This window comes from Pipistrellus kuhlii, unplaced genomic scaffold (assembly GCF_014108245.1).
Source record: "Pipistrellus kuhlii isolate mPipKuh1 unplaced genomic scaffold, mPipKuh1.p scaffold_m20_p_12, whole genome shotgun sequence".
Lineage (NCBI taxonomy): Eukaryota > Metazoa > Chordata > Mammalia > Chiroptera > Vespertilionidae > Pipistrellus > Pipistrellus kuhlii.
Window position 1 is genome coordinate 21,267,223 of NW_023425427.1, and position 13,050 is coordinate 21,280,272.

The following is a 13,050-nucleotide window of genomic DNA, read 5'->3' on the forward strand; positions in this document are numbered from 1 at the left end:
ATAGTGATATAGCTACAATAAAAAACCTCATTGGGAGCTTTCAAGAGTAGACTAGGAGAAGTGAAGGACAGAATTAATGAATTAAAAGACAGAAGCAAAATGCACCCAATCTTAACTGCAATTGGAGAAAAAAATGAAAAGGCAGGAGAAGAGCCTAAGGGAGCTTTGCAACAAAATGAAACAAAGCAACACGTGTATAATAGGAGTGCCAGAAAGACAGGAAGAGGAACAAGGGTTGGAAAACCCATTTGAAGAAATAATGTCAAAAAACTGTCCTGATTTGGGGAAGAACAAAATTATATAAGCACAGAGAGGCCCAAATAAGAAGCTTCACAGATAAAAAAAAAAAAAAAAAAAAAAAAGGCTAAGGGAATTTATCTCCACCAAGCCAGCAATTCAAGAAATGCTAAAGGGACCGGTATAAAAAAAAAAGAAATAAAAAGGGAAGAAGGAAAACCGACACAAAGAAATAAAAATGGCTACAAACAAATACCTGTCAATAATAACTTTAAACGTAAATGGACTAACTGATCCAATCAAAAGATATCGAGTGGGTGAGTGGATAAGAAAACATGGCCTACCCCAAATAGCTGCAGAAATCTTGAGAAAGAACAAAGTAGAAGAGGTCTCAATATCACATAGCAAGTTGGATTACAAAGCCACCCTTCTCAAAACTGCCTTGTACTGGCACAAGAACAGTCATACAGATCAATGGAATAGAATAGAGAATCCAGAAATTAACCCAAACCACTATGCTCAATTAATATTTAACAAAGGAGGCATGAACATACAATGGAGTCAAGACAATCTCTTCAATAAATGGTGTTGGGAAAATTGGACAGATACATGCAAAAAATTGAAACTAGACCACCAACTTACACCATACACACAAAAAAAAAACCCTTCAAAATGAATAAAGGACTTAAATGTATGATCGAAAACCATAAAAATATTACAGGAATCAACAGGCAGCAAAGTCTCAGACATATGCCGAAGCAGTTTCTTCACAAATACAGCTAGAGCAATGGAAACTAAAGAGAAAATAAACAAATGGGACTACATCAAAATAAAAAGCTTTTGCACAGCAAGAGAAACCATCATCAAAACAACAAGAAAACCCACTGCATGGGAGAACATATTTGTCAGTGTTATCTCAGATAAGGGCTTAATCTTCAACATTTACAGGGAACTCATACATCTTAAAAAATGAAAGATAAACAACCAGATCAAAAAATGGACAACGTACATAAGTAGATACTTTCCAAAGGAGGACATAAGGAAAGCCAAGAAACATAGGAAAACATGTATGATCGAAAGTCACTAATCACCTGAGAGATGCAAATCAAAATGACATTGAGGTACCATCTCACATCTGACAGAATGGCTGTTGTCAACAAACGACAAGTGCTGGAGAAGATGTAGAGAAAAAGGAACCCTCATGCACTGCTGGTGGGAATGCAGACCGGTGTAGCCACTGAGAGACAGTATGGAATTTCCTCAAAGAGTTAAAAATGGAACTCCCATTTGACCCAGTGATCCCACTTCTAGGAATATATCCCAAGAAACTAGAAACACCAATTAGCAAGGATATATGCACCCCTATGTTCATAGCAGCACAATTTATCATAGCTAAGATTTGGAAACGGCCTAAATCCCCATCAACAGCTGAGTGGATTAAAAATTATAGTAAAAGGGGAACCAAGATGGTGGCATAGGTAAACACCTGAACTTACTGTCTTGCACAACCACATCAAAACTACAAGTAAAAGAAAAAACAAAATATCCACAACCACAGAAGGCTGGCTGAGAGGAAGTTCTACAACAGGAAGAGAAAAGCACATCTAGACTCGTAGGAGATGCGTAAGTGCAAAAGAGAGGAGGTATGGAGGTGTGCACAGAAATGGGCTGGAAACTGAGTATGATGTGGTCTTTTTCAATGCGGAGGGAGATAGAAGCTTCTGACTGCTCTGAATTCCAGTACTAGGTGAGACTCTGAGGTCCCAGACTCATTTGGGGAGAAACTGGACTGTCTGGCATCAGGCCGGAACATGAAGGTGGCTTTCTCTCAGAGGTGATTGGAGTGTTTATTGTTCTTGAATGGGGCCCAGGGACACAGAGACCGGAGGGACTCAATGGGGCAGGGCAGACTGGAAGCCATTGCTATTTGCTCTGCCCTCTGATTCCCAGAGACCATGCCTCACTCAGTGTACACACCCAAGCTGAGCATAGAAGTGTTTGCATATGAATGGCCTGGCCTTTTGCAACCTAACCTCACAAACTGCTGCTGGGTCAAAGAACCACAGAGCTTCTCAAAGTCTGCCTAAGGTCCATCAGCAGCCTTCATTGCTTCACTGCTATACCTCATCTGGGCACCTCCAAACCTCAAACATAGAGGAGGAACCTGCAGATCTCTCTGTAGCTCCTGCTGGGTGGCCTCAGGCAGGGGTTGACTTACCACTCTGAAAATGCAGAGACAAAGAAACAGGTTACAAATGAAAGAAATGGAGGAAAACAAACGACGATATAGATTTCAAAACCACAGTTATAAGGTTACTGAGACTTAGTGAGATCCTCAAGGATATGAAAAAGGACAAATTAGAATTTAAGCATACACTGATTGAAATAAAGGATAATATTCAGAGATCCAACAGCAGACTAGAGGACCACAAGAATCAAGTCAAAGATTTGAAATATAAAGAAGCAAAAAACACCCAACTTGAAAACCAAAAAGAAAAATAAATACAAAAATATGAAGATAGTGTAAGGAGCCTCTGGGACAACTTCAAGTGTACCAACATCTGAATTATAGGGGTACCAAAAGAAGAGAGAAAACAAGATACTGAAAACCTGTTTGAAGAAATAATGACAGAAAACTTCCCCCACCTGGGAATGCCAAGAGTAAAAGACAGAGAGAATATTAAAAGCAGCAAGAGAAAAACAGTTACCTACAAGGGAGTACCCATAGGATTGTCAGCTGATTTCTCAATAGAAGCTATGCATGCCAGAAGGGAGTGCCAAGAAATATTCAAAATGATGAATAGCAAGAACTTAAAACCAAGATTATTCTACCCAGCAAAGCTATCATTTAGAATTGAAGGTTAGATAAAGAGCTTCACAGATAAGAACAACTAAAGGAGTTCATCACTGCCAAACCAGTATTATATGAAATGCTGGAGTATTCTTTAAGAAGGGAAGAAGAAAAAGGTAAAGATAAAACTTATGAACAACAAATGAAAGAAGTGCCAACAAATACATATCTATAAACAAGTGAATCTAAAACTTCAGTGAAAAAAATATGATAAACAGAATAAACTGGTGAATATAATAGAATCAGGGGCATAGAAAGGGAGTGGACTGACAATTCTCAGGGGGAAGGAGGAGTAAGGGGTACAGGGAGAAACTGGGCAAAAATTGAACATGTAGCCGAAACCGGTTTGCTCAATGGATAGAGCACCAGCCTGCGGACTGAAAGGTCCCAGGTTTGATTCCAATCAAGGGCATGCTCATTGGTTGTGGGCACGTCCCCGGTAGGGGGTGTGCAGGAGGCAGCTGGTCGATGTTTCTCTCTCATCGATGTTTCTAGCTCTCTGTCCCTCTCTCTTCCTCTCTGTAAAAAATAAATAAAATGTATTTTTTTAAAAATTGAACATGTATGGACGAGGACAATGGGGGGGGGGTTAGACCATGGTGGGGGGTGGGGGGGGAACTGGTGGAGGGGAGCTATGGGGAGAAAAAGAGGAACAACTGTAATAACCTGAACAATAAAGACAAAAAAAAAAACCTGTTGTACATCTACACAGGAAGGAAGTGCCCTAACTGGTTTGGCTTAGTGGATACAAAGGTCTCAGGTTTGATTTCTGTCAAGGGCATGTACCTTGGTTGCAGGCACATACACAGTGGGAGGTGTGCAGGAGGCAGCTGATTGATGTTTCTCTCCCATTGATGTTTTTAACTTTATTCCTTTCCCTTCCTCTCTATAAAAAAATCAATAAAATGTTTTAAAAAATTAAAAAGAAGGAACTATCAATTGCAATAGCATTGATGGTCCTAAGCAGAATAAGCCAGTCAGAAAAAGATAAATATTACATCATCTCACTAATTTGTGCAATATAATGAACAATATAAACTAATTAACAAAAACAAATCTAGAGACAGAGGAGCATCGATCAGATGCTCAAATCTCAGAGGAATGATAGGGGAGGATGGAGGTAAAGGGGAGAGATCAACCAAAGGACTTGTATACTTTCATATAAACCTAACCAATGGTCACAGACACTAGTGGGGTGAAGGCATGAGTTGGTATGGGGGTAGGAGTTAATGGGGTGATAAGGACACATGTAATACCTTAATTTAAAAAAAAGTAAAAATATTTATACAATGAAGTCGTTAGTCCCTCCCTGTTTTGTACTTTGAATGGACCTTTTATCCACATCTGATTTTGAGTCATCATGCATCGGTCATTTGGAAAATATTTATTTACTGAGTTATGCAGACCTTGCAGATGTTGACACATTTCATTATACAATATAAAAAAAACCACATTCATTACTATCACCACTTATTTCAACAGCATTCTTTAAGTATTAGAAGCTGTCCTCATGCTCACAATAGCAGAAATGTTTTCCAAAAATTGTAATTTTTGCATGAAACCAGAGTTTGTTTCCCTTGAAAATGATGGTTTTCGTTTTTGAGAAAATGTCTACTATGTACCCAAGTGTGAATAACTATTGTTTGTCTAATTTTATCTCTTTGTGCTTTGGCCTCCCTCCCTCCCCCCAATGAGTAAAGACTTTCACTTCTCTTCATTTGCTGTCTGTTTGCTGCCACCTCTGCTATTTGCAGCTTTTCCTCCACTTTTCAACTTTCTTGTCTCTTATTACTTTTTGATTTCACTCAGAAAGCCCAAATTTTTATAAAGATCAGCTAATCAGAGTGGTTCAGGTTGGCAAATGAACCAAACACAGTGTATAGGACCTTTTTTTTTTTTTTTAAGTATTTAATTCTCTGCTGTGTTTGTTGCTTACTATTCAAAAGTGTTTACCAATCAGAACAGTTCTTGATCCTTGTGAACACCAGAAGTCTTTGGATAAATGAGGTTTTACTGTACCATTAAGGTAATTGTGATTTGTAGTTGTGATTTTGGTCAATGTACAATTCATTTTTTATCATTATTTATACACGTACTGAGGATCTCTATTTTTTAAATTCTCATCTTTCTTCTACAAAGAATGAAAAAATCATAGAACAACAACTTCTTCTGGATCACCTGAGTGGAGAACCAACAAAACTTAACCTGTCAATGACTTCTTCAGCTAAGGAAATTTGTGGAGATGGCCCAGATGCCAGGATACCAGAAAAGAGACCATATACTGTACCGTTTGATGCTCGTTTGGGACGTTATATTTATATCCCAGAAAGATCAGATGCCAGGAAGGTAAAGTCTAAACAATAATCTCTTACATTTAAGATCTTAAAAATATTATATGTAATAAAATATCACAGTGTATTTGTACAGTCTCAGCACGTAGTTTGGTTTCTGTTTGGTTTTAATAGACTTGTGTATATTCTCTTACATTTAATCATATAATGCTTTTTAATAAAAAATAGGACAATAGTTATATTTAAAAAGAATATTTGAAGGTAATATCTATATTCATCAAGGAGAAAAAGCTATCCTTTGCCATCATATTTTTAGTCATGATTAATAAGTCTGATATCTTCATGAATTTTTTTTTTCTTTAACCACACCAAGTTAAGATGAGTTTGGAGGGTATTTATTTTTATTTATTTGGTTTGTCTTACTATTTTCAAAATGACATTTATGTATTACTCAGTCTTGCCAAGCTGACACTTCAAGATTGTATGAAGATCTGTATGAACTTTTTGAAAATATATTTTTTAATTTTAGAGAGGAAGAGAGAGGGAGGGAAAGATAGATCAATGATGAGAGAAAATCATTGATGGGCTGCCTCCTGCTGAGGATCAAGCCCACAAATCGGCATAAGCCTTGACCGTGAATCAAACTGTGACCTCCAGGTTTATATAGGTCAATGCTCAACCACAGAGCAACATCAGCTGGGCTGAACTTTTGTTTTTTTAATTATGAATATGTAAGTAGTAAATATATGCACACACATTTCTCTTTAAAAAATCAAGTTATCTCTACATGGAAAAGACTAGCAGACTCATGAATTTGGCTTCTGTTATTTTTATGGAGATGATTTGTTTGAGATCTATGTGATTATAGTCAAAGAGATAAGAAATATGCTAGGTGTCATAGACTTTGCAATCAGGTAGGTTTGGGGTGAACACCAGCTCTATTGCATAGGCATGCATATGACTAAACCTGTGGGATCCCCAGGTTTCTTATATGTCAGAATGTTATGTGTGGAGGATTTAGATGATAACTCTGAAATTGTCTAGTACAGTGGTTGGCAAACTCATTCATCAACAAAGCCAAATATCAACAGTACAATGATTAAAATTTCTTTTGAGAGCCAAATTTTTAAAACTTAAACTTCTTCTAATGTCACTTCTTCAAAATAGATTCGCCCAGACCGTGGTATTTTATGGAAGAGCCACACTCAAGGGGCCAAAGAGCCGCATGTGGCTCGTGAGCCACAGTTTGCCGACCACAGGCCTACTACATTGTGTCCTCAATAGATGTCCATGGTGCCTTCACTGCCCAATAGATATAGTGCCTTCACTATATCCCAGGTTTACTACCTCAGAGTGATTAAGACAGACATGTTATTCTCTATGGTTTTCAATCTTGAGTAATTGAATTAAAAAATGAAATCATTGTTATTATTAATTTTAGTTTTACTTTGTAGAATCATCAACATTTTCCTTATGGTTGAATATATAGTTCTTTTTTATAAAACATTTAGGGAGAAAGGTAAATTCATATAATTCACACTGTTATTTTAGTTTAATACTTACATATTAAGTCATCTATATTTATTTTTCTGTTTTTTAAAAATATATTTTACTGATTTTTTTTACAGAGAGAAGGGAGAGAGATAGAGAGCTAGAAACATCGATGAGAGAGAAACATTGACCAGCTGCCTCCTGTACATCCCCTACTAGGGATGTGTCCGTAACCAAGGTACATACCCTTGACCGGAATCGAACCTGGGACCTTTCAGTCCGCAGACCGACGCTCTATCCACTGAGCCAAATCTGTTTCGACTAATTTTCTGTTTTTTTTATATTGGTTAGTTATGTGAAAGTATTTCTGGTTCTATTTTTTTATTTTTTAAAAATAACATTTGGGTTTGTTTTTTTTTTATTACAGAAGTTACACATACTTATTCTCCCCCTCTCTTGGTCTCTGTTTTTTATTTTATTTTATTTATCTATTTTTAAAATATATTTTTATGGATTTGAGAGAGAGAAGAAGAGAGAGGGATAGAGAGATAGAAACATCGATGAGAGAGTGACATTGATTATCTGCCTTCTGCATGTGCCCTGATTGGGAATTAAATCAGTGACCTCATAGTTCATGCATTGACCCTCAACCACTGAGCTGCACCAACCAGGCTAGGGGCACAAATATCTTTGCAAATAGTATACAGGTAAATAAAAGAAAAGTACTGATATTATGTACTAAATTAATATGAAAAAAAGAAAAAACTATTTGTCTCAATAAATACCAAAAATTGATCTGATGAAATGCAAAATTGAATCTTGATTTCAACTTAAAATATAATAGAGATTTCTAACTTTTTAAATATTGAAATATGATATAATTAAAACCAAAAGCTAATGTTATACATACTAAAAAGGCACTTTGGAAAAAAAATAAATTAGAAAGGTGGTCACAGTCATTCGGTTTAGTATAAAAACACAAAAGCTGGGGCGGGGGGGGGGCAAAAAAAACAAAACAAAACACAAATGCTGATGAAAACCTACCATAATTCATTGATTATAAGATTTAAACTATCACATTTTATCATCCTTGGTGGCAGGATAACTTTATGGTTGATGGTTTGACAGTTTTTTATGTCATAATTTGAAAGATATTTTTCCCTTCTTGGTGCTATAAAAATAATGGTGTTGCTGGCATTTTAGATTTGATGAAATGTGGTATCATGAAAAGGAAATAAGGCAAATATGTTTATAATACCACTTTCAGTATTTGACATAATTGTATACTAAGAAAACCAACTGGAATATTCTTAAGAGATATATTTAAAAACCTTCTGAAATATCCAGATTCACAAAAGTAGAATACTTGTAAAATTGCAATTTTTCCCCCCTGAAGGCATTACATTTAAATTTAAAAAAATATATATTTTATTGATATTTTTATTTTTTATTTTTTATTTTTTATTTTTTTACAGAGAAAAAGGGAGAGGGATAGAGAGCTGGAAACATCAATGAGAGAGAATCATTGACCAGCTGCCTCCTGCACACCCCTTACTGGGGATGTGCCCACAACCAATGTACATGCCCTGACTGGAATAGAACCTAGGACCTTTTAGTCTGCAGACTGATGCTCTATCCACTGAGTCAAACTGGTTTGGGCTAAATTTTAAATTTTATTGATTTTATTCTATAAAAATATGTTTCTTGATTTTTTTATAGAGAGGAAGGATTAGGGATGGGGAATTAGAAACATCGATGCGAGAGAAACAAGTCAACTGCCTCCTGCACATTCCCGACTGGGTATGTGCCCACAACCAAGGTGCATGCCCTTGACCAGAATCAAACCTGGCACCCTTGAGTCCACAGGCCGATGCTCTATCCACTGAGCCAAACCAGTTAGGGCTATTTTATTGATTTTGGAGAAAGAAAGAAGGGGGAGAAAGAAACATCGGTTTGTTGTTCCACTTATTTATGTATCATTGGTTGTTCTTGTATGTTTCTTTTTTTCTTTTTTATTTTTTTATTTTTTTAAATAATGTGCCCCATTTAAAAAATATATATATTTTATTAATTTTTTACAGAGAGAAAGGGAGAGAGATAGAGAGCTAGAAACGTGGATGAGAGAGAAACATCAACCAGCTGCCTCTCTTGCACACCCTCTACCAGGGATGTGCCCGCAACCAACGTACATGCCCCTGACTGGAATAGAACCTGGGACCTTAGTCCACAGACCTGACTCTCTACCACTGAGCCAAACTGGTTTCGGCTGTTTCTTTTTTTTTTTAATTTTTTATTTATTTAGTAAGTTTTTATTGTTCAGATTATTACAATTGTTCCTCTTTCTTCCCCCATAACTCCCCTCCACCAGGTTTCTACCACATCCTCTGCCCTTACCCCCCACCCCACTGTCCTTATCCATAGGTGTAAGATTTTTGTCTAGTCTCTTCCTGCATCTCCAACATCCCTTTCCCCCCAAGAATTGTCAGTCCACTCCCTTTTTATGCCCCTGATTCTATTATACTCACCAATTTATTCTGTTCATTAGATTTTTTATTCATTTTATTTTTAGATTCACTTGTTGATAGATATGTATTTCTTGTTCATAATTTTTATCTTAACCTTTTTTTCTTCTTCTTCTTAAAGAATACCTTTCAGCATTTCATATAATACTGGTTTGGCAGTGATGAACTCTTTTAGCTTTTTTCTTATCTGTGAAGCTCTTTATCTGACTTTTGATTCTAAATGATACCTTTGCTGGGTAGAGTAATCTTGGTTGTAGGCTCTTGCTATTCATCACTTTGAATATTTTAGCCACTCCCTTCTGGCATGCATAGTTTCTGTTGAGAAATCAGCTGACAATCATATGGATGCTCCCTTGTAGGTAACTAACTGTTTTTCTCTTGCTGCTTTTAATATTTTCTCTTTGTCTTTTGCTCTTGGCATTTTAATTATGATGTGTCGTGGTGTGGTCCTCTTTGGATTCCTCTTGTTTGGGGTTCTGTGCACTTCCTGGACTTGTAAGTCTATTTCTTTCACCAGGTAGGGAAATTTTCTATCATTATTTCTTCAAATAGGTTTTCAGTATCTTGCTTTCTCTCTTCTTCTGGTACCCCCATAATTCAGATGCTGGTATGCTTGAAGTTGTCCCAGAGGCTCCTTACACTATCTTCCTATTTTTAGATTCTTTTTTCTTTTTGGTTTTCCAGTTGGATGTTTTTTGCTTCTTTGTATTTCAAATCCTTGACTTGATTCTTGTGATCCTCTAGTCTGCTGTTGGATATCTGTATATTATTTTTTATTTCAGTCAGTGTATGTTTAATTTCTAGTTGGTCCTTTTTTATATCCTCAAGGATCACACTAAATTTATCAGCCTTTTCTAGAAAATTTTAGAAAAACTTTATAACTGTTTTGAACTCTATATCCAGTCATTTGCTTTCCTCCATTTCTTTAATTTGTGACCTGCCTGGGGCCATTCAGCATTGGTTACAAAGTGATCTGCCTATGGCTGTTACTTGTGGTGAACTTGGATTTGCCCAGGCAAGGCCATGTTATGAACCAAGGCCAGCTGCTGCTAAGTGCCATGCCTGGAACCAGTGAGAGGTACAGTGCTTGCTGAGGCCAGATGCTGCTTGTTTGAGAGATTTTAGGAAAATCTGAAACATGGACCAAGACAGATCATTTGTATGGAAAAGCCACTGGGAACAGCTTGGGTGGGTCTGAAAGTTGGGTGGCCATGGCCCCAGAGAATCACCAAGGTGGGGCAAACAGTGTCTTCCAAGCTGCTGCTCTAGTGCTTGAGCTCAGAGGGGTAAAGTATGAGTGAGTCTTTGTGTGGTCTATTTAAGAGGAACTGCTTGGGACTCTAGCAGCCCTTCATCTCACTCAGCCTCACTATCTGCTGGTTTTTTCAGCTAGAAGTTATGGGGACTTCTCTTCCTGGCATGGAACACTAGGATGAGAGGACTGGGAGTTTGGCTTCTTAAGGGAGACCTATGCAGCCAAGATATCCCTCCCAATTTTTATCCACCAAAGGTGGATATGGGACTAACCTTTTCTGCATCTCCACCCCATCTCCTAGACTTCATGTAGCTTCTTTAATTCCCTAATTAAGGCCTTCTATTCGGCCAGATTTCAAGAGGTTCTGAATGATGGTTGTTCTGTAGTTATTTGTAATTTTGATGTGGTTGTGGGAGGAGGTGAGTATTGCTGCCATCTTGACTGACGGCCTCATGTTATAATACTTACAATAATTTATAGTAACAAATTGCATGTATCCTGTAAAGGTTTTATTATTTACCTTTTTTGAGAAATTACCCTGAGATTCGGTTACAAAGAGGTGGTGAAGATAAATATTTGGTAACAAAATATAAAAAATTATAAAGGCAATTTCTAATTCATTATTGTTGTTTTTCAAGCTCATTAAGGTACATTGTCAATAGAAGCATGCTATAATATAGAAAGTTCTCAGGCTAGCTCATGAACATTTAATTATCCTATGAGACATATTAAGTATGTCACTTAGAGTACTAACTCAGTATGCCTAACCACCACATATAAAGTGTGAGTAAATACATTTGGATTTTCAAATTGAGAATATTTTGACTTAGCAGTGGAGTGGTGACTTCATTTGGTAGATTTGGATTGGAGGGGGATGTTGACCCTTTACAGCAATACTGTAATTCTCCAAGTGTTCAGCACTGGGAAGGTTGGTGTGGTGTAAAACAGTTGCCTCCTATTGCACTATGTATGGGCTTTGCATTCATTGGGAAGTACCCATGCTATGATATTTTTAGTCTTTGCTTTCATAAAAATTAGTCCAAATAGTATTCAAAAGAATTTTCTATGAAGCTGTAGTTGAAGATAGAAGAACTTTTTAGAAGAAGAAGAAGAGCTATGTGGATTCTGGAAGAAGCATGTGCTCATGAAGCACAATAGTATTGTGCAATGAAACTTGATATTTTTGGGGGGCAATGCATATTTTCAGCAATTAGACAATTTAAGAGTACTTATTTAATAACCTCTTAAGACATTTTGAGTAAGATAAAAATAGACATTTAAAAAATCATTTTTTGTTGTTGTTGGGTGGGGGAATTACTTGTAAGGTCTACACAAGCCCTTCTATGTACTCTCTGGATCGAGTAGTGGCTGGATTTCGAACACGAAGTCAGATCCTGCTGGGTCACATAGAAGAACAAGATGAAGTCCTCCACTGCCAATTTTCTGATAACAGTGATGATGAAGAATCAGAAGGCCAAGAGAAATCTGAAATTAGGTATGTTAAATATAAACTGGCTTAATAAACATAATTTTATGATGCAATAAATATATACAGATTTTTTTTTCATTAAAATGTATCTTTTCTATTGAAATAACAGTAGGTAGTTTTTGATAAATGTGCTGTCAACTAATGCATTATGAAACCAGTGTTTAAACACAGTCATCAGTCTTAAATTAAAAAATAATTTTGCTTTTAGAGCTTATATATTTATTGGATATTAATTTTCAGGGAGAATGTTTTTTAATTTCCTGATTTTGCTACCACAGTGGCAACAGATATAAGGCCCAACATGGATGTGAATGTTAGTAAAATTCTGTTTATCTTATACAGTATAATTAATAATTCTTTAACATTATAGTCACTTTTTGGCAAAACTAATTTGAGGGCAGATTAGCAAACACTAACAGACAAGTTACCTTTGATCCTGATCTTTGTTTTTTTAGACATAAAAATCACTCATGGATTCAGAAGCCAGGCTCTGTTTGTTCTCTTATTGAATTGAATGATATTCATGATCAAACACAAAAGTCAAGTTTGGGGAATGAAGGTACACAGATTTTAAGTAATTTATATCTAATGTTTATAAGACACATCTCTTTCTCTTCAGTCAATAATTTAAGAAGCATCTAGGAATTCTTGATGATGGAACTTGGTAGGAGTGTTTTCCTCATTGGTAGAACTTTCTGTATGTTCTGTGCTCTACTTCTAATTTTTTCATTCATTTTACTCCTTAATAAAAAGTTTTTTCCCACCAAACAATTCTGGATAGAGTTACAGGCTAAATCTCTCAGAAGGAGGATTTTACACACAAGCCCAAGTTGCTATGCACTGTACTCTTGACTACTTTAAAATGTATCTTACGTAATTTACTAGGTGTCTGCTTTCCTGCTTCATTGGCACAC

The 13,050-nt window shown here is 36.4% G+C and overlaps 1 protein-coding gene across 5 annotated transcripts in view; it reads left to right on the forward strand.

The window, feature by feature from the left end:
* The window catches only part of KIF27 (kinesin family member 27), a 77,227-nt gene that overhangs the window by 28,032 nt on the left and 36,145 nt on the right, over positions 1-13,050 (forward strand). For all 5 annotated transcript variants that reach the window (XM_036433655.2, XM_045580085.1, XM_036433658.2 and 2 more), the window contains 3 exons: positions 5,228-5,434; positions 11,973-12,142; positions 12,592-12,695. In XM_036433655.2, the coding sequence (XP_036289548.1) occupies positions 5,228-5,434; positions 11,973-12,142; positions 12,592-12,695 (481 nt within the window). The remainder of the gene's footprint in view (positions 1-5,227; positions 5,435-11,972; positions 12,143-12,591; positions 12,696-13,050) is intronic.